The 27765-nt window shown below is 42.4% G+C and overlaps 3 protein-coding genes across 9 annotated transcripts in view; 1 reads left to right on the plus strand and 2 right to left on the minus strand.

Moving 5' to 3' along the window:
* The first annotated feature begins 64 nt into the window (after window positions 1-64).
* On the plus strand, window positions 65-24725 carry HNRNPAB (heterogeneous nuclear ribonucleoprotein A/B). Of its 6 annotated transcripts, none has more exons than XM_041482182.1 (9): window positions 65-239; window positions 353-634; window positions 3467-3635; window positions 3720-3878; window positions 4272-4403; window positions 6014-6122; window positions 6216-6368; window positions 6447-6531; window positions 14465-14644. In XM_041482182.1, the coding sequence occupies exons 2-8, from the start codon at window positions 390-392 to the stop codon at window positions 6515-6517; spliced, it is 1038 nt and encodes a 345-aa protein (XP_041338116.1). In that variant the 5' UTR covers window positions 65-239; window positions 353-389; the 3' UTR covers window positions 6518-6531; window positions 14465-14644. The 6 variants fall into 6 exon arrangements, with proteins under 6 accessions (XP_041338116.1, XP_041338115.1, XP_041338114.1 ...); XM_041482181.1 differs by lacking the exon at window positions 14465-14644 and adding an exon at window positions 6787-7111; XM_041482180.1 differs by lacking the exon at window positions 14465-14644 and adding an exon at window positions 24040-24725 and having other exon boundaries at window positions 66-239.
* LOC121361453 (5-phosphohydroxy-L-lysine phospho-lyase-like) lies at window positions 9146-18386 on the minus strand. 2 transcript variants are annotated; one of them, XM_041482175.1, is made up of 13 exons: window positions 17318-18384; window positions 15731-15849; window positions 14810-14969; window positions 14142-14216; window positions 13251-13338; window positions 13040-13156; window positions 12759-12841; window positions 12245-12470; window positions 11823-11977; window positions 11227-11316; window positions 10952-11082; window positions 10476-10532; window positions 9146-9325 (listed from the first exon to the last, which is right to left on the minus strand). In XM_041482175.1, the coding sequence occupies exons 1-12, from the start codon at window positions 17848-17850 to the stop codon at window positions 10480-10482; spliced, it is 1830 nt and encodes a 609-aa protein (XP_041338109.1). In that variant the 5' UTR covers window positions 17851-18384; the 3' UTR covers window positions 9146-9325; window positions 10476-10479. The 2 variants fall into 2 exon arrangements, with proteins under 2 accessions (XP_041338109.1, XP_041338110.1); XM_041482176.1 differs by lacking the exon at window positions 9146-9325 and adding an exon at window positions 9953-10370 and having other exon boundaries at window positions 17318-18386.
* Window positions 24726-24864: 139 nt separating the features above from the next.
* COL23A1 (collagen type XXIII alpha 1 chain) overlaps window positions 24865-27765 on the minus strand; it is a 173972-nt gene continuing 171071 nt past the window's right edge. Inside the window, exon 31 of the mRNA XM_041482214.1 lies at window positions 24865-27748. Coding sequence (XP_041338148.1) covers window positions 27701-27748 — 48 coding nt within the window. The 3' untranslated portion in view covers window positions 24865-27700. The remainder of the gene's footprint in view (window positions 27749-27765) is intronic.

The raw sequence follows: 27765 nt of genomic DNA on the forward strand, positions 1-27765 counted from the left end.
TGAGTGACAGGCGGCGACGCCCAACCAGGACGCGCCTTGTTGCGGTGTGGCGCAGGCTCCGGCGCTATAAAGGCGGCCACGCGTCGCGGGCGCGGGCCCGAGTACGTGTCTGAGGGGGAGGCGGCGGTGGCGCCGGTGCGGAGCAGCCGCGGGGAGCGGGATCGGCTCCAGCACCAGTGGCGGGGCGGTTTTAATTAGACTTCGGTCAGCCCGGGTTTTATCGGGAGCGGATTTTAAAAGTGAGTACGAGCGGGATGGCGGCGGCGGGAAGGGGGAGGGGTGTGAGCGGACCGGATCAGACCGGCCCGGCCGGGGAGGAGCCGCCGCGCTGACCCGCGCTCGTCTCTCGCAGGCGTCTCTCGTCCCTCTGCCTCTGCGGACGGGGCACCATGTCGGAAGCGGAGCAGCAGCTGGCGGCCGGCGCCACCCAGAACGGGCACGAAGCGGCCGAGAGCGCCGGGGAGCAGCAGGCCGAGACCGGCGCGGCCGCTGCGGCGGCGGGAGCGGCAGGAGCAGCGGGAGCGGCGGCGGCGGCGGGAGCCGGCCCAGCGGCGGGAACAGCGGGCACGGCCGCCAGCCAGAATGGGGCCGAGGGCGACCAGATCAACGCCAGCAAGAACGAGGAGGACGCGGGGTGCGGCCCTGCGGCGGCAGCGCCCCCGGGCCCGCTCGGGCCGGCGGGGAGGGCGGCGGGAGCGGCCCCGCCGAGCCGGGGCCCTGCAGCACCAGCGCTTCCTTTGTTCTGGCGCTGCCTTTTGTTGGCGCCATGTGGCGGCTGGGGGAGGGGCGCCGAGCGGGGCTGTTGCCGTCTCACGCTGTAAAATGGAAGGGGTTTTACCTCTCCCGCGTTTTCTTCTTCCTTTCCCTCTTTAGCGAAAGGGGCGGATGGAAGGAGTTGCTTTCTGTTGGGGGAGGGGGGCTGGCTGAAACTTTGCGGGTATCGCATGGCCCATCGCCACTGGCGTCGATGTAAATGTGAATGTTTTTGTAAAGCACATAAAAAATAATCCTGGCCTTGGAAGGCAGCGCGGGTAACCTTAATATTTTTTAAGGGAAGTAAAAGAAAAATCAGCACGATTGAGATAATGCGAGGTGTGCTTAAATCGGTAAGAGCTATTTTGGTGTGCTACTTTGCAGCATTGTCAGAAAATGCCTTAAGTCTTGCAAGGGATTTCTGGAGGAGTCAGAGTAGTTTCGCTGTGCTTTGGTGGTGGAATCCTTGTGTATACAAGAGGAATTTGGGTCCTGTCGTAGTTGTTCTGTTCATAAACACACATACTGGACACGAACATTACCTGGCTGTTTCTCAAGCAGGTCTTTGTTATTCAGGGTACTCCATGTATTTAATTGGAACTCCCTTTGTTACCGCTGAGCTCTGAACCAGAGGGTCAGATCCCTTAGGTTAAACAGAGCGCTGAAGCCAGTGTAATAGATTTTTGACTATAAAGGAAAGAGTAACACTTGCACAAGCTTCCCACAAGCTGGGGCCGGATGTACTCTTTGCAGACACTAGAAGGATTGCGAACCAGGCCTTTTAGCTCTGTACGAATTTTTCTTTACTGTTTCTAGTATTTTGTGCTGAAAAAAGGGTGATGGTATTTTCCTTTCATGAACAGGTGACAAGCTTCAGCCCCTAATCGGTATGAAATGAAACTTCTTAGAACAGCACTTATTCAGAGGAATTGATGTATGTGAAAAACGTAGCGCTGTCCAAGGCACTGATTTTACAGTGTTTTGTTATGAGCTAAAATAAGCTTCAGTTTAGCTGCACAAATACACTCAGGAGGGAAAAATGCGTGTTAAAGGTGCAGTTGTCCAGTTTGTGACCTCTAAAGGAAACGCCAAATACCGTGTTTTTGGTCTCAGTTTCCAAGGTTCAAAAGTTTTAAATATTGTGTTATTTAAATTAGGTATCAGTTTTTCCAGTTACAAAACAAAGCACTGCAAATTGCAAAGTGTAACACATAGTGCTGCGGTAAGAGGTGAGTTTAGCACGTGGCAATGCCATAAAGCAGCCAAAGCTGCCTCCAGACAAATTCCTGTCATCTCCCAATCTTTCATTGTTCTGTAAGTGTGGTCAGCGATGACAGGGTGTGCTGTGGAAAGCCTGTCAGTCCGTACAGGTTAGAGCAGCCACAGTCAGCTCTTGGGATGGGAAGGAATCCCCCAAGCCCCTTTCCTTGCCCTGGTGTTGAGAGGTGAATAAACTTCGCTAGGCCGTTCCTCCGAGGCTCTGCTGTAATGGCTGCAGGAAGCACACGCTGTATTTGGAGCCGGTGCTTCCTGCTGCACTCATCAAGGGTGCACAGCTTGGGCTGCTGAAAAAACTTGACTTGAGCAGATAAAGGGTTTGGTTTCACCCAGTTTAAGAAAAAAAGGGAAAACACCCCATAAGGTTCCTCCCCATTTCCTCTTGTACATAAACAGATGCCAGTTATTGCAAAGTTACACATAAACACCAAAAGCCAATTTTATTTAAGTACAGTTTAATTTCTGAAGTGCTGCTACCTTCTAGTGCCAATCTAGGTTGCCTCCAAACAGGAGTAATGACAACTTAAACTGCTTCAGTCTATAGTTAGATAGAAAGGCTCGAATGCTTTTAAAAGCTTAGTTTGTTACCTTGGAAACTACGAAAATAGAAAATGCAGCCATGTTATTAATGTTTTCATTTGAAGTGAAGCGTTTGAAAAATGCCTTATTGCCTGCTCTCACTGTTTTGTTTGTTAGCTTCACTTCAGTATTGTGCCTTGAATTTCGTTCTTTGAGCTAGATATCCTCCTTCAGAGGGTATTTTGTATGGGAAAGTGGGCAGGGAAGAACTGTATCCGCCTACTTGGAATTAAAGACTGAGGATGGAGAGACTCCTGTAGTACTGAGGAAGACAGAACTAGAGTCAGTAACTAAGCAGGAAGAAGTGCACAACATAGTAGTTAAGGCAGGTCCAAAGTCCCATCTGTTGTATGTGAGTGTTATTGGAGGTCACAGATACCCGGACTAAAATTTTTACAGCTGTTTAACCAAAACCTAAGAGAGCTCAAATACTTTGCTTTTGATACCTTTTTTGCTGAATACTTTCAGAGCAGTAGGAATGATCCTAAGTTGTTTGCAAAAAATTGAGTTGGCAGTACTTGATAATCAATACTGCTTTCTGGCAAATTATAGAATATTTTTGTTAAGAACCTAAGTTACTGGCAAGGAATATTTCAGGCTATTCTTATTAATTTTTGTATCCTCTAAACAATGGCAGGGTGCATTGTGGCATTCCCTCAAAAAGAGGGGGAAGAAGCCCACCCTTGTGCACTCCTGTAATATCAGCAGCTTTTGAGAAGATGCAGGTGTTGCACTTGGAACAGACAGTCCTGTTCTGACAATGCTGCTGAGGTGTGTACCACTGAGCATCTTACTGCATCTGCTTTTCTCTAGTGCTTCCTGAATCTGAATAGCTCTTCTCTCCTTGAAATTTCAGGAAGATGTTTGTTGGTGGCCTCAGTTGGGATACAAGCAAAAAAGACTTGAAAGATTACTTCACCAAATTTGGTGAGGTAACCGACTGTACGATAAAGATGGACCCTAACACAGGAAGATCCAGAGGCTTTGGATTTATTCTCTTCAAAGAACCTGGGAGTGTTGAAAAGGTGAATTTAAGCTTAGTATTTTAGATCTTTAACATCTAGGGGAAACTTTTCAGCTTGAGTTAATCACAACAAACTGTCTTTTAGGTTCTGGAACAGAAAGAACACAGACTAGATGGACGACTAATTGATCCCAAGAAGGCCATGGCAATGAAAAAGGATCCAGTGAAGAAAATATTTGTTGGTGGGCTAAACCCAGAAGCTACAGAAGAGAAAATAAGGGAATACTTTGGAGAGTTTGGAGAGGTGTGTAATGGTATCTTAGCAAACTCTGAAAGTATAGTCTCCAGTTGCTGTTTAGTTTATTAATAATTTGCAAGTTTCAAAGTAAGTTAACTTCAGATGTATCAAGTCTTCTGTAACATCCAGAAGCTTCCCTACTTGAGAGCAAAGGTGGCACTTATTGCACTAGGTGCTTCATTGCTAGAGACCCTTGTCTTAAAGCATTTTAAAACCAGTTTGAAGAGTTGTAAAATGGAAATCTTGGCTCTGAAAGCCACTGTTAGCATAGAAAGGCTTGCAACTTTGGTGTTGCATAATATGCATAAAGAGAAAATTTACAGTTTTACTGTCCCAGTTTCTGTGCATTTAACTGTTCATCTAAAACACGAGTCTGAAAATAGTATTTTGCATCTTCAGATTGAAGCAATTGAACTGCCAATGGATCCAAAGACCAACAAAAGGAGGGGGTTTGTGTTCATCACTTTCAAGGAAGAGGATCCAGTGAAGAAGGTTTTGGAGAAGAAATTCCATAACGTCAGTGGAAGCAAGGTAGAAACTCTGACTTGTAACTCTTTGTCCATGGATAATACCTCCACATCTATAACCTGAAAAGGCTTTTGTAGACCTCTTGTGTCAAAGTACCAAATTTACAATAAGGACAGCCCTAAGTTCTGTCATAGAGGCTACTAAAGCTCTTTGACAATACTTGTAATTGCTGTCTTTTAGGGCTTTTTGTATTTTAAGCATCTAATTGCATTCATGAAATATATGTGGAGAAATTGGCTCATGTGTCAGTGTAGCAGTGTAAGCACTCCAGCAGGTAGATGCCTATTTTCAGCATAGAGCACTTGCAATAAGGAAAGCCTTGCAGATGCCTAATTTTGCAAGCATCTGGCTGAAAGTGGCTCTGTCTGCTGGGGGACAGCTGCTGCTTTCTTCTCTCTGGAGCCCCTTTCTGTAGCCCCCCTGCTACCCAAACCTTGTCATGTAAACCCACTACAAGGATCCAGGGAGTGAATGTACACTTACGGAAGTCTGTGCTTGGTTATGGGAGCTACTGTAAGGGTGGTGTGAGGTGCTCTGACCAGCTGACTGCTCATCTGAGGGAACAGCTAATGGAGAGAGGCTCAGGGATCCACACATGTAGAGAGACTGGAGGCAAATGATGTGTACTGGCTCGAGGTGTCCCTGTTCCCTTGCTCTGAGGCCAGTGCTGACCACATAACTTCAGAGCCTTTTTACACTGGGTCATACTGTCTGACACTGACTTGGATTGCATTTGGTTTAGGACTGGTCTTGACAAAATACAGAAGCAATTTTTACAAACCTAACGCAGTGGGAAAGTCACTGGTTAGCAGTGAAGTTTGTTTTTAGGAGAGATGGATGCCTAAATGTCAAGAGAGCTGAGAAATTCCTGTATCATATCTAGGACTTCTTTTTGTGTTATAACCATAGATAATAAAAAGCAGATTACCTTAAAGGTCCTGTGGTAAAAACTCCAAGCCAGGCTTGCTCAGGTGCTGTTGTTCCTTTTGCAGCACAGTAGCTTTAATCCTGGTCTGTGCACAGATCCAGGAACCTGGCAATTGGCTGACAGCTTGAACTGCAGCCTGGGAACCTGCCTTGAAAATGTCAGTTCTGGTTGGTTTGACCTGTTAGTATTTGATAAATGGTGATTTCAGGTGTTGGTAGGGGTGTGGTACAGTCCATCCACATACACACTGTGTAAGGTGTTCAGTGGCTGCTAGGAAAACTCCTTCTGGTGCAGTTCCCAGAACCTCGTTCATTCAGTGCAGGTCAGGTGAAGCAGTCTGATAGCAGCAGCCTTGTCCTGGAGGTTGTGCCAGGTGAGAGGGCAGCCTTGTGTCTCCTGCAGGAGAGGTGGCCTCAGCACCTCTCCCATGGTGAAACGGATGGTAGGGAATAGGCAGGATAAAATGCCCTGAAAGCAGTGGCCTCTTGGAAAGGCTGACAGCAACTTACCTTTGCCCAGGTAGCACAATAAATCAGATGTCCCTGGATGTGCATTAGTGCTGCTCACGAGCACAGCACGTACACCTCCTTTGCCTCCAGAGGAACCTCTGGCTTCTCCAGGTGCTCAGGTGGGGCAGTGCTGCTCTGAGACACTTCACATACTCTTCCTTGTTTTTTATTTGCAGTGTGAGATTAAGGTAGCACAGCCAAAAGAAGTGTACCAGCAGCAACAGTTCAGTAGTGGTGGAGGAAGAGGTAGCTATGGAGGAAGAGGCAGAGGTGGAAGAGGCGGCGGTAAGTACCACACACACTACTTTAGTATGGACACATTCTAAATAAGTTGTGTGTACTAAAATGGGATTTTGTGGATGGTTTTCCCTTCTATAGCTCAAAGTCAAAATTGGAATCAAGGTTATGGCAATTACTGGAACCAGGGTTATGGGAATCAAGGATACGGCTATCAGCAAGGTTATGGTGGCTATGGAGGCTATGATTATTCAGGATATGGGTATTATGGATATGGACCAGGCTATGATTACAGTAAGTAAAGAGAACTGTATTGGGTATAAGCAAGCATAACTAATTAGCAGTTTAATGCATTTGTTTTCTTGTTCATAGGTCAAGGCAGTGCAAATTATGGGAAGACACCAAGACGTGGTGGTCATCAGAATAACTACAAGCCATATTGATCAAACTTATTCAGGTATGCAGTGGCATGGTCTCTTTTGGAAAATGACTGCATAGGTTTTGTATACAATGCTGTAGATGGATACTTCAGTTCTGTACCAAATTTAACTTTACAATAAATTTCTATGGCCTGTTAAATGTGCATCTTACTTGGAAGAGCTCCCTGGAAATGTTTTACATGTTTAATACTTACCAATAACTAGTTGTCTAGACAGTGTGGTGTGTAATTTTCAGCATTGCTGAAGATATTAATTAATGATTTTATTAATAGGTTAAACTGAAACTGATTTTGAGGGTCTGCTTAAAGCTGCAGCTCTGCATCTAGGGACTGCCTCTTGGAGTTAACTGTGGACTCTGCATTACTCCAGTTGTACAGAATGAGATGCATCTTAGGGAACCAGTGTCACTTTCCACCTTTTTATTTTGTATTGTTTTTGTGTCATACATTTCCTGTAATGGAAGTGTTAATTTTACTGTACTTTTTGGTACCTTTTTGGAATCTAATGTATTGTAAGGTATTTTACATGTGTTCTGATTCACCATGACATGGATATTGAAGCTATCCTAGCTTTTGAAATAAAAAAGGCGTAATCTAGTGTCTTGTGCCATTCTTCAGCTCATGTGTTAGTAAAACACCAGTATCCTGTTCCCAGAACTTAGTTCATGGCAGTACCTTGATAGATTAAGAGTTGTGCTTTAATGTTTTTAATCTTAAAACTAGAAGGCTGTGTTGGTAGTTGTGCTCCCTTGCAGTTAAGTGGCAACTAAAACCTGCTGTCACTTCTGCCTGGAGGTTGTGGAGGAGAGCTCAGGTGAGAAGCCCCAGCTGTGGTGGGGCGGTGCTGGTGAGATGGTGGCTCTGCTCTATGCAAGCACAGAGGCTCAGAGTAACTCTAGTGGTGTCTGCTTTGGGCTCTGCTAGGAGGAGCCAGAGCTGTAGGGTTCAGGTAGGGCTTGGGAGTCTGGACAGCATTGCAGGAGGGAGCCAAGAGGTGTGCAAGAAGCTGGCTGCACTTCCTCCATATTTCACTGTCTTGATTCTGAGACTTGTCTGCAAGTTGTTAATAGGCTGTGTATGTCTGCCTTGAAAGGCAGGTTGGACAGACATTAAATTACCAATGCAAAGTCTGAGTTTTTGCAGCTTTTTTATAATAGAAAAGGCTCAAAGAACTTCCACTGTGGGTGGAAAAAACATCTCTCTCTCTCTAGAGATGAGTGACCAGCTAGAAATACCCTTCTTTTTTGACTTTACTGTTAGTTTACTGCTATTTTAAGGCAATAACTGTCATGTGATTTGCCTGTCTTGTTGCAGAATATAAGTAGCAAGCTCTACTGCATAAAGTAGACTCCTAATCTTTGTTGCAGTGATCAGTTTGATATTAATATCCTTTTAAGGCTGAAATCTGGCAATTTTTTTTTCTTGTAACAAATTCTCTTTGAACAAGTAACACCTGGAAGTGGAATCAAACCAAGTAACTAAGACAAGAAACAAATATGTGTTACTAGTGACCTTTCTAGTTTTTTTAACAAGGGATGCAGCTATTTCTGCATGGACTATAATCTGCTGCTCCCTGCTGGTTGTCTTTGAAAAGAAACACTTGCTTGTAAGTTAGAAGTCTGTAAGACTCTTCTGGTGTTAGGTGGAAGTCTTGAGTATTGAAAAAAAATCAGATTTTAAATCTTACAGTTGACAACTTTACAGCTGGACCATGTAACCTCCAGCCCAAATTACTTGCAAAAAAAAAAAAAAAAAAAAAAAAAACCAGCAGATCACTGAAGCAAATGAGTACAGTATTTAGAAGTATTACTGTCTCAAGATTTAAAATTTAAATACTTTATTACATACTTTAAATATTTTTTTCTGTGAAATAAGGGGTAGCAGAATATTTTTCTAGCAAGCACTTGGCCCTCCAGTGGGAAAATTGCATGGTATCAGGACCATTGTGCTGCAGTCCTTCTGGCTAGTAGTGTCCTAGCAAGAGTTTGTCAGCTGGTGTTCTTGTGGTGGTTTTTGTAAGTAGGTGCTCAGGTAATGCTTCCTTAACAGGTGATGTGGCCTTAGGCAGGAACTGAGGATACTGGTACTTAAATGCAGAGCTGGCTTTTCCCTTTCTTCTTTGCATGAAAAGTTTGTGACAAAGAACTGCCTGGTGAAAGTAAAGGCTTGTACACAAGGTTGTTGCTTATGGCTGTAAACTGCTCTTAATTTACTAATCCCACTTGGATATTTCTTGAGGACAGACTGTGTTTGTAAGAAGTGGTTTGGGAGCCATAGCCCTCAGCTGTCTGTCCCTCATGTGTTTGATGTTAGGAATTTGGAACTGAAGTTTTTGACTTAACCTGGTGGCTTGAGAGTGTTTGTTGAATATAGTGCTGCTTAGGGACCTTGTTCTGACACTGGCTGCTGAAACTCATCGGAGTCCTGGGTAGGACTGGGTGTACTGGCACCTGGAATGGTGTTTGCTTAGGTAGCTGAAGACTTGAAAATATGCCCCTAATTTGAAAAAGTCATAACCTGAAAGTACATAAATTTAGAAAATGTATTTTGTAGTGGCCATTAGAAAAATCCTCCTTTATAATCAGTTTTAGATACGCAGTTTTAAATAAAAGCCAATTCCACACTGCCAGAGTTGAGACAAGCTCTTGTAAAATTTATTTCTCCTAGAACTTTTACTAAAAACAAGATAAATGAAAACAGAAAAATCAAAGGTGACTTATCTGGTCTAAGACATGCTAGGATGAAGATTAAATGTGCATTATTACAATAGAATAATGTTTCTTAGTAGTAGATCTTGAACATTGTTTGAAACCTATGGAAAGAAAATAATGTTATGGTTTTTTTGTAAAAGTATCATTAAAAGAAATTACTTCATTGCCTCATTTTCGCTTACATTATATGTAAGTGTCTTACTAGTACTGTACTTAGTAAGAGGCTTTTTGCATTCTTGGTTTCCTGTAGAAAATAAAGGCATTTTTCTTGCTTAGTTTAGATCGCAGATAAGTACATTAAGTCATTAGGCCTCTAATTTGCACTGGCACTGTTAAGTAATCTTTCTGTTCCTAAGAATAAGTAGTATAAACAGCTGTATGTCTTTCCATTAACTTGCTAAATAAAATATTAACACATTTTTCTTGTGACTGCTATACTAATATACATTGAACTAAAAACATATTTCTCCTTAGCTCAGGGCCATAGCACTGTGAATCTCATGGTGGTTGAGGCCACTAATGGTTACACTGCTCACAATGACCCTGTCAGGTGCATTCCTGCCCAGCTGTCCAAGAGTTCCACCAAACATGTGGTTGTCTTTTAGTCAGAGTAGTTTGAAGAAGGGCTAAGTGTACCAAAGGGTGTTACCAAGGTGTTAACTGTAAGTGTACACTGTGCTCATGGGTGGAACAGCAAACTGAGTTGCAGCTAGATGTTCTCTTGGCAGCCTACTGAGGGACCTCAAGAGATGAAGACATAACAAGGCTTTGAAGACTTAACAAGACCAATCTTACTCTTGATACCCACAAACTTTTGAGTCTAGGGGTAAATGGATCCTGAAGGATGAGATGCCAGCTGTGAACCTGAAATGACACTTAAGGGGAGATCTGCTGAGAAGTGGTTATGCATCTGGACCAGCTTCTGGCTGGAGCCTGAAGGCACTGAGCAGCAAGCAGAAAGTTTGTGTGGCTGTGCAGTCATTTGCATGCTCTAGAGACAGTCATGTCTGGGACATGTTGGCCCTGGCTTACAACAAGTGATGCACACAGTGTTGCTGGGAGGGTCAGACCAATGGAAGGCAGTTCTGAATGCTGGATGTACACAAGTGTGGTCTATGCTTGGAGATTCCCAGAAATTCCTGCAAACTTTGAGTAAAAACATCTCTGAGGAAGCTTTATTCTGACAGTGCTTGTGAAGTTATGTTTAGAAACTTGGCTTTTAAATAGTACTGGGTGGCTATAGGTAAATACCTGCTCAGGTGGAACAAATAGGTGTTTTCTGTTGGTTCAGACATTCTTTTTCCATATCTGGAGAGAGAATAAGCAACAACTTAGAAAAACCATGACTTTGTGACATTTTTTACACACTAACTTTCTTAATGCTAAGAGTGTAGAAGTTGTATAAAAAGCTAAGTGGCAAAAGTACATAGATTATGGCTTTCAGGAACATGTGCACATATTTTACAAATTGTGCATGTTTGGATAAACTAAACACTCAAACCTCAGCCAGAGCAAAACTATTTTAAAATGCACATGCATCTGTAGAGGAAGTAGTTTTGTTGGAGAACTTCAGCACAGAAAAACTGAGAAGGGAAGGCTATGTGCTCAGCATTTACCATCTTGGCTCCAATTTAGCATTTCTGAAAATCAGGTTCAGTAGCTCAGCATTGTCTTCAAGAAGGTTCAGAAACCACCCACTATTTTTGAGGGTTTTGATCACTTTTTACCTGTTAGTATTTTGTCAATTGTCTCCACAACAAATTTTGCATCCTCCATATTAAAACACATTGGGGGCTTGAATTTCAGCACATTTCTTCCTGGCCCATCTGTACTCAGTAGAATATATTTTTCCTTAAGTCTGGAAAGAGCAATAAAAAAGAATTACATTTACCTCTGCATGTAACTCAGAAAAACTTCCAACACCAGCCTGCAGGCTGTCACACAGTGCCTTTCTACACTGACTGGTTTCAGTTTTGGCCTTGTGTTTTAGCAGCTCCTGTACCTTGTTACTAGATCCTCTGCTTCTGCTGTGGCTGGAGTCCTTTCTGCTTGGTCCTTGATTAAGTCCACTCCAATGAATAAGCCACAACCTCTGTAAAAGAAATAAAACCATTCAGTCTGCCAGAGTCAGTGTCAGAGGAAGAAACTACAAGTGAAGTAAAAAAATGAGGGTTTTTTTTAAGACCAGACCTTTACTGCATGTTTGGCTACTGTTAGAAAAAAGTTTTGCTGTTCTGAAGAAATGTGGTAATACAGACTTCTGTCTGCTAACACTGGTAGAGCAGGACAGGATATTAAGCATGTTTTCAATCTAGCTCATCACTTCTGTACTCTGTGCACTTGAACTTTGAGTTCAAACAGCAGTTTGAACAGTAGCAGTTCAACAGTTCTAGCAGCTAATAAATTGATAAAACAGTAGTGGCCCAGAGTGGCAAAGTATGAGACTTCTGATAGGCTCAGGTTTGTTTTACTTAATTGTACAGGAGGCTCTTTATTTTTGCTGAAAACACGTAATTTTACTAATTTCTCAAAACAATGTATGTTGGACTGACTGAACCAAAGAGAAAGCAGCTAAAAATGTAAATAAGGCACTGATACCTGACATCACCAATGATGGAATGCTTGAGTTGCTGCTCCTTGAGTGTCTTCATCAAGAAGTTGCCTACCTCTGTGGCATGAGTCTGAAGGTGTTCCTTCTCAATTACATCTAACACAGCTAATCCAATGGCACATGAAACAGGGTTCCCACCAAACTGAGCCCAGGAAAGGAACACACAGAGCCATGGAAAGGGAAGAAAGATGAAATCATGTCACTGAAAGTGCAGCCTCAGTGATACAAGAAGCATATTATTACTTTTATCAGATGGAGCCAATACATAGAGTCACAGACTAGAAACACAGAAATCGTACAGTGACACAGTTCTTCATTTACTGTGTGGTAAATACTAATAAAAACACAGCATGGGTATCTACTTTTAATCCTTAGGCTCCTTTACAGAAGTGGGCAGCTGTTTACTTACTGTATTAAAATACTCTACTCCTGTGGCCGCAAATGCTTCTGCAATTTCTTTTGTTGTTGCTACACAAGCAAGTGGGTGCCCATTCCCTATTGGCTTCCCCATAGTGACAATATCAGGTATAAAATCTTCTCCCTGAAGCTGGAATGCCCAGAAGTGCTTGCCAACCCTGCCAAAGCCAACTTGAATTTCATCAGCAATAAATACACCTCCTGCCTTGTGCACATGCCTGTAACATAACAGATTTGATTGTCTCTTAAAAGGAAAGAGAACATAGCATTTATTGTTCAGGAACATGCAGAAAGTGTTACTTTGCAAACTTTTGAGGAAACAAAGGTATACAAGCCTATATTGCATACTGTGTGTTTATAAGCAGACCTTTGCCTTATACAAAGTTCACATTCTAACATGAAGGCTTGGGTAATTTCCTTCCTATCAAGCTCTATGTCACAGCAGGCAGAGAATTATCTATTTATCAAATATGATAAGTTAAAAAAGATAAGGAATAACCACTTACTCTGCAACCTTCTGAAAATATCCTGCTGGGGGAATGATTTGACCACCAACACTTGGTAGAGATTCAACAAAAAATGCAGCAATCTAAAACAGAGCACATAATGTTTGAACACAATACAGAAAGTTGTGGAGCAAGCTTTGTCCTTAGATGGTTTTTGATTATTAATGTCATCTTCACTTTTTGATGAGTCCATACCACTTAGTTTAGTAACTCTGAATTGCACTTACAGTCAGGCACATTCATTTCTAAGACAAAACAAAGTTCAGGAAATTATGTCTTACCTTTCTGCCTCTCTTATGTGCATGCTCAATAATATTTTTTACTTCATCAGCATAGGCTGTTACTGAATCTTCATGATCTTCTCTATAAAGTCCTCTGTATGTGTCTGGAACAGGAGCCTATGCAAAGGAATAATATCTTACATGAAATATATCGTAAAAACAACTTCACTCAATTGACAAGTAATTGATAGGTATAGGCTGAAGTACATACCACGTGGACCCATTCCTTTTGTCCTTCTAGATTTCTGAATTTATATGGGCTTATGTCAATCAAAGATGTCAGATGTCCATGGTAAGCACTTAAAAAACAATTGGCAGAACTAAACAGTAATTTTCTCAGTATCAAGAGTTCTTTAGTATTAGCATTCCAAATAGTAAAAAGTAGCCAGCTGCTATTACCTGGTAGGAAATTCAGTAACTTAAGCTGAGAACAGCTCTGCAGTTTATTTTCTATTAATAAGCTTAATACTACTTGGATTTTTTTTTTTCATACAAAGGATGCAGAGGGACAGGACTTAGCACTGGTTTGCCTGCACCAGTGACTGGAATCACAGCAGGGAACACCTGAGCAGTATCACAAGATTGCAAACAATGGGAAGGGCCTATTTCTGAACATCTTCCAACAATGGAGTTTCCAGTGACTGTAGGCATCCTCTTCTAATATTAGACTCCCTTTTTCCTGTCTCATCAAAATTCCTCAGGTTTGAACTTATATCTGAGGTATTTTTTTCTGTCACCATACATCTTCACACCTGGCTCCCATCTTTTATGCTCCTTCCCATGAGACAGTTGTAGTTGCAGTGAGATCTATCTGGCTGTCTCTTGCAGCTGAACAAACCCAGCGCCTCTCACTGCTGTGCTCCTTTCCCGTCGTGGCAGGCCACTGCTGGCCTTACTCCAGTGTTCAACAGATGTCGAGTATTGGAGAGCCCAAAGAGCCCAACCACAGCTCCCAGGGCTGGGCTGGCAAATACTCAACAGAGGGAAAAATTACTTCCCTCAGCTTCCTGGTTACAGTCTTTCTACTACAGCAGGATTTCAGAAATGCTCTGACCATGGGCCAGAACGGAGCCTTGTAGCCCCAAATTGCCAATGTACTCACTGGTCTAAAACGATAACATCCTCATGTTTTGTGTACTGCCGTGCCAATCTCAGGGCAAGATCGTTGGCTTCAGATCTACAATGGAAAAATTCATTGTGGATATCTTGAGTTTTGAAATCTAACCTCCCTTGCACTGCTCTTTGTGTCTGCAGAGAACAGACAGAACTTGATGCATGTTATGCACAAATTCCTTAGTAATCAGCACTCATTAGGCAGGACTCTTCACCAGAACAGAATACATCTTAAAAAGCCAGAGTACAGGAACTACTGAGTACAGGAACTACTTTCTGAGAAACAATTTGGCTTTTTTTTTTTTCTTCCAGATGAAGTTTGCTTAAGGATATGTCCCCCCCTCCCCAGCAGAAGCAATGCATTGGTACATTTAATTTTGAGACTGTCAAGTGAGAAGACAAATCAGACAAGAAACTAATACAGCAAATATTTACATTACTGTTTTGAGGTACAAGGTCTTACAAATAGAATAAAGCCCTTCTTAAAATAAAGCACGAGTTTAGTTTCCAGGTAGAGAGCTTGCAAAACCAAACCCATGTTTTTGTCAGTATCTACTCATCCACACCAGACTGAAATTGGCTGTTGATAAGAAAGTGTGTACTTGTCTGTATATACCTAGGAAAGCCCCTGTATCAATTTTAATGAACCCAACTTACCCAGAATTCAAAAAATAGAAGATGCATAATTTTTCAGGTAGTGTTTTTGAAAGTCTCTCTGCATAATCAACCAAGTTGTCATGAAGGTAACGAGAATTTGTATTTAACAATTGATTCTGTTCATGGGCTGCCTTTACTATATCAGGGTGACAGTGTCCAACTGCAAGACAATGTGGAGAGTGGTTTGAGAGTTCTTCATATTACCCATGGTGTCCATTCACATGCCAGCTTAACACTTAGATTTCTCTAATAGTACAGAGATCTTACCAGTGTGGCCTTAATAATGGTACACCATTGTAAAAACATTTTTGTGCTCCTCAGAAAGTCTGAACTTGCCTCCTGCTGTATTTAAGGTTTGTAGTTAGTACTGGAAATTGATATGCTAAAGTAAATAGTGTCTGATTTGATGCCTGGATTTAGGCATTTACATAGTTCAGGAGTTTGGGAAGGTGCAGGTAAGCTTTACTATCAAAGAATTACTAGCCCTGGTAGGGGTTAGGTTAGAGAGATTTCAAATCCTGTAAGAAAGCAACAGTCACTTAATTATACAAAAGTAAGGCACCACACTGAGCAGTGGGGTTCTGTGACTGTGCACTTAACAGTAACTTTTACAATAACAAAATGTCACTTGTTCATTTTACAGTGAGGTGCTTGAGTTTCCATGGAAAAAAATCTGTATGTTTTAGACACATTTCTGGGAAGACAGGACAGGAAGCAAGTCTGGAAAGCACATTCACACAGCCAAATTCAAAAACACTGTAATTCCCCAAACTACATGCTCAAGAAAGTTTCTTTCCACTTTTCCAGTTAAACACCCCCTCCCCCAGCACAGTGCAACTGCAGTAAAAGTACTGACTGTTCTTTGTTCTGCTTAAAAATACACAGCATCAAATAACATCCAGTACCATGACTTGAGCTTACCATGAGCCACATTGTTTATGCAGTCAAGGTACTGTCTCCCATTCTCATCATACATATACTGGCCTTTTGCCTTCATGATCTTCACTGGATCATTAGGAAAAAACAGCTTGCAAGAAGAGCTATGACAAGCATCACAAAGCAAAGTAAATCTTGGTGAGTTTAGTTTATCCTACTGGTAAAAGACATTTCTCCTGTTTGCTGGCACAGTCATCCTGCTTTTGGCCCCTAAACCAAAGGCCTTGTGCTCAAAATTTTCTTAGATTAACAGGAAAAAAGCACACTCCAAACCTGAAAATCCTACTCTATGGTCTAGACACAGCAGTAGGACTCACCTCTGTAGTTTCATCCTGTCTTAACTGCAATTCCTTACTGTCTGTGCTGTCTGCCCTTTTTTGTTCTTTTGTGTCTCTTACGTCATGCTATGTTCTTTTTATTATTCTTACTATGTTCTTGCTATTCCTGCCAAGGTCCTGATTTTCCAGTTTGCTGCAGGTGACTGTTACAGCTTCACTAACCGTAGCTAGAACACAGAATGATTCTATTAGGCTGGGTTTACTTAAGTGCATTTGTTTAGTTTCACTTTTTAAATGAATTTCCAAACAAGTAAAATGGAAGCACATCTTCCTAAGTAGGAGTTGCAGAGATTTGAGACTGAAGGGCAATGCCAAACTTCCATACTTCATTTAGTAAAAGATGGCTTATACCGAAATAATTTGATGATAAATACAAAGCCATTGTCAAATGGATGACAAAGGACAATGGTGAAGTAAGAAAGTGCTTCATTGTCCCACCCAGGAGGTATCTTGATACTTTCTCTGTGAGCTGGCAAAACAATTGGGGTTTTTTGCAAGCTTCTCCTAACTGTTCAAAAGATGCTAAGAAAGTGCTTTCAGAGGCTGGGTCTTGTTGCCAGTGGAAAGGCAAATCAGTTAGAAAAAGATTTGACACCCAGTGTAGTATTTTTTGGGTGCATATAACTGGCATAATCCTAATTTCAGCATTTACTTTCAGCCCAACTCTATTGTATTTATACAGCACATAAAAGTACCCTTGGATTTGAATGTATATGATATGAAAATAGTCCCTCAGTTAAATTAAAGAGTTGTGTTGCCATACTTGATGATGGTCTAAAGAATTAAGACTTTCTTGAGGCTAGTTGAAACACCACCGGTAATGGAAGTTTAGAACTGAGTCTTGTCCCTCATTCTGTCAAAGAGAGCAGACGTTTGTTGTTAATTCGATCCCGGTTTTGGTATAATTAGTTTCCTGAAAGACGGGCTATAACAGTAGGCGAGCCAGAACCTCGCGTGCCCCAGCACGGCCTCCAGCCCCAGCCGGGCTCGCAGAAAACGCTTTCTAAGCAGTTTAGCCTCTAAACAGGCGCAGTCGGTTATCATACGGGTTTTACAGTGCAGTTTCGTAATCCCCCTCCTTAAGAACGGCTAATTCCTGTTAATTACAGCAGCGCACCGGGCTGTGCGGGCGCGGCGCTCCGGCGCTGCCGCTGCCTCCAGCCCGGGCGCGATGGCGCTGCCGCCGGGCGGGGCCCGCGGCTCGGCCCCGCTCCCGCGCGCCCGCTGCACTCACCCGACGAGCTGCCTTCGCAGGGCCAGGGTCTGCTGCCGGGAGCGCGGCTGTGCCGCCCGCATGGCCGCCGAGCCGCCCGCGGGCCGGCAGCGGAGCGACGGGGAAGGAAAGGAAGGAGGGAGGGAAGGAGCGGCCGCCTCCCGCGGGGGCCGGGCCGGAGGGGAGGGGAGGGGAAGGGAGGGGCGGGAGCGGCGGCACAGGGACACAGGGACGCGGGCACGGCCCGGCCGGAGCGCCGAGCGCAGCCCCGGGCGCACCGCAGCACCGAGCGGGTCCTGCGTGCGCCGGCTGCGGGGCAGGAGCGCACCCGGGGACCCGGCGGGACCGGGCAGCGCTTCGCTCACAGGCAGCACTGGGGACACATGGGGACAGGCTGCGGCCCCTGGGGTCTGCAGGGCTGCTGGCAGCTCACCCTTAAACCGCACACCCCAGGGCTTTCCACTGCTCATCCAGCCCCGCACCCCACTCACCTCGGAGGGAGGAGCTTCAGGATCTTTAGTACAGCTATAGCACTCTGTGATTGAAATACACATCGAGGAAGTTTCTTTTACAGTTGAAAATAATTTGAGTGGGTAGCCAAGGTGGTAGGACGGAAATGAATCTTCCACATAATTGTTAAAGCAGAAGCAAACCCAGCATTTTACATGTTGTAGCCCTGTGTTTGGCTGGTGGCAGATAGGTAGACACCCGACTGACTCCTTCAGAGCCAACCCTAAAGCAGGTAATAGTTAGGATTAAAAGAGGAAGTGCTGTCAATCAGATTAGAATGATCTTTCTTCCATTCCTGTTTGACTGGAATTACCTAAAGGAAAATAGGGTAAAGAACCAGAAGGGGGTTCTGCGATGGATTGAGTTCTGCTCCTGCAGGTGTTGTATCCCCTAACCAAGTTCATCAACTTTTCCAACTTGATTCTAGAAAATGACACATTTGTTTTCCTTCCAAATACATGTTCACATTCTTTTGGTTTAAACTGACAAACAGCTTTTAAAAACTCTAGAAAAACAGAACAGATAACTTTAAAACTACACTTGGCAGACTTTGCTTGCTAGATATAGCCATCACTAGGTAGTTACCTCTAGCTGCTATTGATGAACACAGGAGCAGTTTAAATTTTGTGCAATATGGAGAATGTAAAACCAGATTGCTATGTTAAAGGTAGATTGAACTTAGTCTAACTCTATTGCTTCATAAAGGTCAGGTTTTAAGTAACAAAAGACAGTGGAGAAAAAGTTAATAATGGCTGTTAATCTTTATTTGAACTCTTGTCTGGTTAAGATATTTACTAGGTATTTATAATAACAACCTGAACATTTACAATTTGGCAAGTTTACTCTTGGTTACAAATGCAGAGTTCATTATACATATTCACACAATTGTAAAAGTAATCTGTACAGAGAGACCATTTTTTAAATCTAGTCTTTGCTTTTATTAAAAAAAGCACAAGAAAAAAGTTTTTTTAGGTCTCAAGGTAATGTACTGTCCGTTACAGCTTTAAACTAGAAATACATGATGTAGTACTAATTAATACCATTTTAACACGTTAAAACAATGGATAAGAAATACTGTTGTTAATGCCTTCATTTTTAAAGTAGCTGTTCCCCAAAGAAGAGTAAATAGAATACTTTTCGTGGCACATATATGATCAAAAGTCACAAAAAGTTTGCAAATGGAGATGTTAAGTACATTTTCTGTAATTTTAATATCTATATATTTCTTTTCAAAGGTCATATACAGAGATTTAGCCAGCTTTGTATAAAATACCATGTAAATACATTCAAAACTCATTTTTGGCAAGCTGCAAACACACAAACAGCCTTTTCTCCTCTGAACAGCCTCCCTGGAGTGATGCAACCACTCACCTAAATAAGGGACACTTGCATAATGTGGTAGAGGATTAAGCTCTATTGACATAATTTCAAAACAAATATGGTCAGATAAGGCACATACTGGATGTATTTTTCTAAACTGTACACAGATTTGAGTTACCAGCAGGTACAGTTTCTTAAATGCTTGAGTACACACCAGTTTTCTATCATTTCTATGTCCAAAGTCATGTAATGCAGCAAAGCAGTGGGCTTTCAGTTTTGACTCTGGCATTTGTGCTGAACATTCTTCATATTCAGTATTTTTGATTGTTTTTAAGATAGCAGAAAAAGAAACCTAAACTGAAACTCAGAAAGATGTTATGAAATTGTTTATAAAACTGCAGTCTATGAAACAAACCAGCAAACACAACAGGCTCCAGCTTTCATTTGCACTGATGGCAGCTTAGGACCTTTCCTGCTAAATTTACAAGTTCAGTGGATGGATGTTATGGGTGCTTTGGCTTTGCAAAACCAGACTCTAATTTTTTAATGTTATTGCAGAAATACAAGTTTAACAAGCACTCACCTACACTTAATAAATTCCTGTAAAATGAACTTTTTAAATACAGCGTTTAACAGTATAATAAAAAGCAGCAGATGGGATCAGTGTCATTTACAGATACTTGGGTCACCTCCTTTTTAAATTTCTGTTCACAAATATCTTAAATCATGTAAGAGACCACACAAGTGAGCTGACACAGAAGTGAGCTGACTGTTCCATGAAACCACACTTGAAGTCAACTTCTAGCAGAGCTTAACAAAACAGGAATTAATTGTTTGTCCTAAGTCATAGGAAAACCACAAATGTTACTAATGTATTTCTTACTCCTCTCTCTTGTCAATAATTCTACTCCTTATGCATGGAAAACTCATGTTTCCCAGCCTTCCTGTGGTTTCCCCCAGGCTCTCTACAAAATACAATAATATAATCTATTAAATTCTTTCTCCATTCATGTCTAAGGGACAGATTTTCAGCACTTACTTGAGCTGCAGGTTACACAAAGTCACACATCCCTGGCGTTGTGCCACCTAATGGGACACAAGCACACGGCAAAGTTGCAGTAGTTCACCTGGGGATGTGGAAGTACTGAAAGCAATTTTTAGCATACAAATATAAATTATCACAAGGGAAAATAAAGTTTAGGAATTTTTTTTTTTTACTCACTGGTTTGCTTCAGTCTGTAATAGATTCCTCCAAGTGGAGCTCTGGATTGTTTCAAACTGAACTAATTATGGTCAGGTCCAGTGCAGTGCCAGGGACATGGTTAAAAGGCAGGTGACTCCAGTAAGTGACACTGAGACTGGACTAACTAGAGTGACCAGTTTCTCTCTGCCCCTTCCCTTCTGTTAAAAAAACCAAAAAAACAACCAACCAACTATTGCTAAGGGTCAAGAGATATGCTTACATAAAGGCTGGCCTGTTAAGTTGCCAGGTTCAGTGTGTGCCACAGTGATTGCCTTGGCAAGTTAGAGTGTCACAGGCCTTTTGAAATTATCCATGTAGGTAACTTCTCACTTGAAAAATCTCCTGGTTAAATCTCTGCAAGGCTGGCTGTGCTGCTCAGCACGTCAGCCTGTCTTGAACAGGTAAAAAGCAGGAATTTCAAATTAAACAAAGCAATACTGAGGTTCTTTCCACCTCTGGACACTCCTTCCTCTGCTGGAGCACACTGGAACCAAACTCACTGATCTGAATTCAGCCACATACCTGCACTACTTGTCCAGGATGAGTGGTTTGGGGGCATTTAAATTTCTATATCTTAATCATTTGTAGTTATTAATATTTTGCATATCTTAGAGAGAAATCCGTTGCCTACAAAGAAAATAATTCAGAGCTTTCATGCTCAAAATTTTAAAAATAGAAATGTGTCAGGAAACCTGCTATAGGTAGATTTTATTTGTGTAATGCTGTAAATTATCCAGGTAACAGTGGGACTGAAAAAAACATGAGAATACAATTGTGTTTCCCAAGAAAGAAATACCAGATTTGGGAAAAAAAAAATTCTAATAATGCACTCCTGCTTTTACAAGTATGTATTCAAACTGCAGAGTTACACAAAAGTCATGTGTGCTGTAAATTACAAGACACTGTCACAGCACAAAATTTGCATAAAATTTGCTTCTATAAAAAAAAGTCTCCTCCAGAGGGCAGCATTGAACCAGCATTCACCTTTACAATGCACATATTACATTGACAGGCCAGGGGAGTTATTTACCATCATGAGAAAGCTGGAAACTTTGTGGCATTTTAATAGTTTAATTAATTTTTATTACTTATTTTAATCAGTTGTGCATTACAGTATGAGTTCTTGAATTCTTGCCCAAGACCTGCTATATTTGGCTGAGTGCAAGACCAAAACTTTACCCAGGGTAGTGGTTACTATAACAACCCTAATAACAATCTTGGTGTCATTTTCCATGGATTACTTTGCATCATTGCATGGGATGTCTTAAACTGCTGAAACCTCCCACATGTTTTGCTGGTTTGCTTAAGGTTTTCAAATGCTAAATTTATGAAATTATAGAAGACAAAAGCCTATCTAAATATTTTATCTATTGGTTTCCTAAAAAGAAAACATATCAAAAAGTCATTACCATTAAAAGAAACATTCTTATTTTTAAATACACAGGAGAAAAATCCATACAGAAATAAATTCCATCACCAATATATGTACAGGAAGTGTCAGAAACAGTGCATACAGAAGAGGTGACTTCCCATGGGAATAAAACAAAGCATGTGGCAATATCTTGATTATGATGTTTTTAAACTAAAATATTGATGAATTGACACTTGGGGACAGTTCCAGTTTGGGGTCATTTGAGGATTTCTCTGCCACCTGTTTTGTAATCCAAAGAAATATTCCCGAACTCACTGGCCAAGCCGTGACTGAGCTGTAAAACCCTTAATTAATCTCATTTGTCCCCTTGAGAACAGGCCAAATTATTGGGTTCATGCTCTGGCAGGGTTCCTCTCAAGCTGTGCAGTTACACACATGGGTTTTTTTGCCTTATTCCCTTCTTCCCCAAATCCATCCTCCCTGGAAGCTTTAGGGAGCTCTCCCATACTCAGGGTTGGGTGGGTGCAGCATCAGCACTCCTGGAGCAGCAGCACTGACACAGCCACAGCCAGCAGAGCTCCAGCCTCAGTCACGGAATGCACTTGTGTGTCACAGCAAGGCAGCCCTGCCTGCAGAGCTTTGGGGCTGAAAAACCTTTCAGGGGTCTCAAGAGAGTTCTTGTGCCCTTGTGATTCAGTTTGGGAGCTCTGATTCCAAAACCCACTGGGCTATAGTGTGTTACGAGAGAGGATGTTGGTGGTGGCTGGAAAGGAGGTCATTAGCTACAGTTTGAAATGGAACAAACCTTACAGAAAACTGTGTGTCCTCTGCTCCTGGGCAGCAGCAGACATGGTTGCCTAAACCTCATGGAAAGCACCATGCTTTCACAGGCAGTTAAATTAGAGGAAGGAATTTTGTTTTGTCAACTAAAAAACAAAAATATATCTGTCTGAGTTTCAGGTTCCCCCAATATCAGTAACTTCAGTGTGTTACCCAGAACATCTGTTGATGAATGTATGAAGTTACACCAAATATTTTAGTGATCAAGAAAAATCAGTGGCTAAGTCTCAGCCTGACCCACATTTCATAAGCATTGGCAGCCTCTCTGTCAATCATATTCATTGCTGCTGACATATAGTGGTAACATTCAGCTGCTTTTTGGAATTGCTGTAAAGCAGTCTCAGATTCTTTCAATCCAAAGGGGAAAACAAAAGAATTTTGAGAGATTTCCTGGAGGAAAAACTCCCTAAGCTTTGTGAAAGGCTGAGATCATGACATAGTTTTGAGGAAGACTGCCAGTACCATCTACAAGTAACATTTGTCTTTGTGAGCTATTCACAAAGTATTCAGAAAGACCCACATAAACATTTTCATATGGAAGGAGAAAATAATCAACTGATCTGGCATGAATTTGCAGAGCAAAGCACATCTTTTCAACTCACTGCAGTAAGATCATGACTGCTTTGTATTTAACAACTGCTCTTCTAAATATGTTTGTGTGTAAGGCACATGGAAGTCTAAAGAGATTTCCTCTTAGACTCTGTGGAAACCCAACAGTTTCTCTAATAAAGTCTGTTGATCTGAATGATATGATTGATAATCACAGAATGGCTGGGCTGGGAACAGTCTTTAAAGGTCATTGAGGTCCATCTCTGTGCCGTGGGCAGGGAACCAGGGACACTGTTCAGAATCCAGAGGTCAAATGCACCAATCTCAGCTGAGGACCAGGCTGGACTTCAGGTGCCAGTGAGAGCCCTGCTGGGGGATCCTGTCCCTGCTCTCCACAGGGCTCTGCTCCTTCCACAATGAGGGCTTGGTGCAGTGGATGTACCACCCCCAAGGAGTGGGGAGAGATCCAGGAGAGCTGCTGGTTCCCCACATGAGTTCCTCATAGCCAAAGTGGCAGCAGTGTCCAGCAGGACCTGTACCTGCCAGCATTCCTGATGGGAGTGGCAGCTGCAGGAGTCCAGAGAAGCCACTGCCTGTGAGCAGTGAGTCCAATGTCCTGAACATTCCTGACTGGCTGCACACACAGAGATGATCTTTGTACATGCAGAACCAAGGGCCTTTGCCTGGGAGCTTCTAAAGAGCATCACCAAAAGATTTGGTGGCTGAGCTGCAGCACTGGTGGGGGTGGACACAGCTGTGTTAGAGTGGTAATTCCAGCCTTCCTCCACTACCAACAAATGGCTTGGGTGCTGTGGCAGCAGAGGCTCTGTGCTGGGAGGGGGACGGTGGCCTTGCAGAGTGGTGAGAGGGTAAAGCACTATTCTGGTATTCTGTATCAATGTTTTGCAGGCCTGGCAGTGGTCACAGTTGATGCCTACAAGCACTGGATATTCCACAAGTTGAAGACGGAATACTGACTTGTTTACCTGAAGATAATAGGACTTCGGGGTATTTCCTCAGAGAAAATATAAATTTTAATATAATTTCATAAGCTTTGGAGGTTAGCTTGTCTTGTAGCTTCAGTGATATCAAACTTCTTCAAGTAGGAGCTAGATAGAAAGCTGTTTAGTTTTTGCCAGCGTATGTAAAACAAGACTTTTCTATCTGCATTGTAGATTGTTTGTGGACACTTCCAGATTCTTGTGCTTTCTGCAGTCATTCTGGGGACTGAACTCTCATTGATATTGAAAGAAGTTCCATGAACACGACATGTGCAGGAATTTGAGTGTAGAAGCCCACAGTGTGGTTTGCAATAGTGAACTGCTTTTAGTTTGGAGATGACTGGGGGAGATGGGAAGAGCAACTGTACATTAAGGGAACAATTACAGATCTTCCTGGTGACATCAATGAGAGATTTGCCTTCAACCTTTCACAGAAAATTTTTTAGCTTTAATTTGGGATATTAAAGGGGTTTTTCAAAAGCACTAAAGGCCAGTGGAAGCTTGTTAGCTGCTCCTTATGCCTTTAAAAACCCCTACACCAAAAGTGATAGCCGAGAACATGAAATGGAAGTAAATAAAATGCATTTTCATTGCTGTTTTGAGTTACATAATTGTTGTTTCTTGATTTGTTAGTTGATCTGAATTTAACATGGATTTAATCTGTATGGTGACCAAGGAAATGGTGAGTAACTGCTAGAGATGCCAAGTACAGCCACAAAGCCAGTGATGTGTAGGTGTAGCCCTGAGCAGCCAACCAGGTACAAATGCACTGCCCACAGCCCTGAGGCTGTCACCTCTCCTGAGCTTGGTGACCATTCCAGCACAGAGCACAGGCTCACCCTGACTCCTGGGGTAAACTCAAGGACAGCTGAGAACTCACAGACACCAGGCATCACCCTACCTGTGTGGGGCACAAAGCACATTCCCACTGTTGTTCACGATATTGGAGCAAGACCTCCAGCACTAGGTCAGCTTGGACAGCACAGGGTGCACCTGGACAGTCCCATCCCTCTCTCAGTCCCTCTGGCAGTAGCTGCAGTGAGAGTGGCAGTGAAGCAAGAATCTTAACAGAGGTTTTGGATCTACTCAGTGCACCAAAACTGCCTCCCTTCTGTATTCTCTAAGATCAAGGCCACAAAGAGCCATAATACTGTGTTTGATATTACAGTCAGGCTCCTGATTTCACCTAGAACTCCTACTCGGAACCCAGCAACTTGTATTGAGCAAAGTATTTCCTCCAGACATGATCTGTTAAATGAAAAGGACATAAGGGTGATAGCAATTTATCACTGATCTGGTTAGGATTAACCAGTTTTACCAATAAAAAGCCACAGCTTACTTTTTTGAGTTTGTGTGGCTTCAACTTCTACTCATTGGATGAATATTTGTGTATCTTTCTCTGTGCAGTTTAAAAACTTGTTAATACAAAGTATCTCCTCCCTGTAAAGGAATCTGGTTGCTTCTTGATCTTCATTGTAAGCTGAACAGACTCGGCTGTAAGCCATCTTCTTCCTCTTTGAAATATTTTTTTATGGCTCTCTGCTGCACAATTGATGTTTTTTCGACATCTTAAAAATGTTGAACTGTGGAATAGTTTGAAATTTTAATTGATCCCACAGTGGCATATGCAGATATCAAAATAATAGTGATTTTTATCCACTACCCTGCTCTGCATGGGATGTGCCTGAGAAGAGATAATTTAACAAAAGAGACTGAAAAGGTGAAGAAAAATAAGACAACAAGAGGAGAGTGCAGAGTTAGTTTACAGTTAAAACCATGTAAACCAAGAAGAAATAAAAAGCAAATGAACCCCACAAACCAAGTCAATTAAATATTCCAAACTCCCAATTTCTGGGAACTCCAAGATCAGCATTTATGTGCTCTGTTGTTTAAGAAGGGACTTGAGCAGAGCCTTCCCTGTCCTGCAGCTCCCTGCACTGAAATACTGCCAGGTTTTTCTGGTTTGAAATTCTGCAGCAGAGGCTTCCTGGGGAATTTGTGTTCCACAGCAACAAAGTGCTGGCACATCTTCAGGATCACACCCCAGAACAGGACCCAGAGGTGCTTCCTCTGGAGGAAAAAGGTTTCTCTTGATTGTAGAGGAAATAACCACAGGCAGTCAAGGTTGTTCAGTTTAGCCCCAGAATTGCTGTTCCCATCACACCCACAGCAGGTAGTGATGGATGGAGCTTGGCTTTGTTTCCTCTGCAGGTTGCAAATCCTTCTCCTGCTTGACCAGACAGTAGACAGCAGCTTCTTTCATTTTCAGGGCTGAATCCTTCTTTTCTTTGTTTTCAGCCAGGTTTTTTCACCCTTTTAATGTGCATGTACAATGCAAATATGAAGTTGAGAGCCAAATTAGGACAGGGGTTTTGCCCTCCTTCATGCAGTAAGGCACACGAGGCTGGCTCAGTACTGTTAGTTCACACTGCAGCATGAGCAGGGAACACTGTTCATCCTCAGCTACTGCCATCGGTACCTTTAGCAAATCCTGGTGTTACCATGCAATGGTATAGGTTTGAGAGCTTTACATTATTTTCCAAGTCCATAAATGTCAGAATCCAGTATAAAAAAAGGTCAATATATTACTGTCAAAAGTTTTTTTTTCCTTTTTTTATACAAAAATTAAAAAGATCAAAATATATCACATTATTTACATATTGTGCTTCATGCTTAGAGATCACTGAAAAAGAACACACAAACAAACATTTTGATCAGAGAAATGCTCCATTCATTACACTTACTAACCTTACTGTTAATACTATAAGGATTGGCATTCAGATTTCTTTAATATTAATGGTACATCCAAACAAATTACACAGAATTAAAACCTTGGATAGACCAAGGGTGTGCTCACATTCCAACTGAGGGTTTGCAATCAGTTAGTGGCATGCTGTTAACTCCAGCTGTGTTCACATACCACATGTTTACAGCTGGGTTTGTAATTCCACTCAGCTTCAGAGTCATACTCTTGTTGGAGAATGAGGATTCTCCTACAAGTCTGGATTAAATCCTCATTTTACAGGAGGACACATCTCTCCTCATTCTCCCAGGCTGCTCTGGGTGCACGAGATGCTACAAATTACCTGACCACTGCACCCAGGGTGCTGATCAGAGCACTCAGGCAGTGCAGTGGTTGTGAGTTATAATTACAACGGCAGAAGAGTTTTTGTTAGGAATGAAATGTTTGGAACTCTGTAGCAAAGAGACAACCCATTGTTAACTTCTCAGACTGAGAAAGGCACATGAGCACCTGGGGCAGCCTTTCCATGGGTGGTTCCTGAGCTTCCTTGGCTATGATAAAAGCTGAGCAGGCCTGTAAAAAGGCACTCTACTGACAGTGTTAACAATGATTTGTGTCATGCTTAGCAAGTTTTTGGTGTTCCCAGCACCAGTCTAGAGCTGGGGGAACAAGACCTGAAGCTGCTGGAATCCTGCTCTCCCAAGGCGTAATGTCATGTCTGCCAGGCCTGTGAGCTGCTGCTTAAAGCATGTTCAGCAGTGCAAACAATCACCATGCAGGGAGCAGAACTACTCAGGACCTGTTCAAGGATATACAATTATTAATGTTACTGTACCTTATGCCAACATCCTGCTACTGGCAGTCCGTCTGGTCCCTGCAAAATTGAATTTA

The sequence above is a fragment of the Pyrgilauda ruficollis genome, unplaced genomic scaffold, assembly GCF_017590135.1.
Source record: "Pyrgilauda ruficollis isolate IOZ18807 unplaced genomic scaffold, ASM1759013v1 scaffold57, whole genome shotgun sequence".
In the NCBI taxonomy this organism is placed as follows: Eukaryota; Metazoa; Chordata; class Aves; order Passeriformes; family Passeridae; genus Pyrgilauda; species Pyrgilauda ruficollis.

Coding starts and splice junctions, on each gene's coding strand:
- HNRNPAB (XM_041482182.1), top strand. CDS start 390: ATGTCGGAAGCGGAGCAGCAGCTGGCGGCCGGCGCCACCCAGAACGGG. Junction 635..3,466: donor AAGAACGAGGAGGACGCGGG/GTGCGGCCCTGC, acceptor TTGAAATTTCAG/GAAGATGTTTGTTGGTGGCC. Junction 3,879..4,271: donor ACTTTGGAGAGTTTGGAGAG/GTGTGTAATGGT, acceptor TTGCATCTTCAG/ATTGAAGCAATTGAACTGCC.
- LOC121361453 (XM_041482175.1), bottom strand. CDS start 17,850: ATGTGTATTTCAATCACAGAGTGCTATAGCTGTACTAAAGATCCTGAA. Junction 14,217..14,809: donor TTCTATTTTTTGAATTCTGG/GTAAGTTGGGTT, acceptor TTTCCATTGTAG/ATCTGAAGCCAACGATCTTG. Junction 11,083..11,226: donor GCAGAGGATCTAGTAACAAG/GTACAGGAGCTG, acceptor TGCTCTTTCCAG/ACTTAAGGAAAAATATATTC.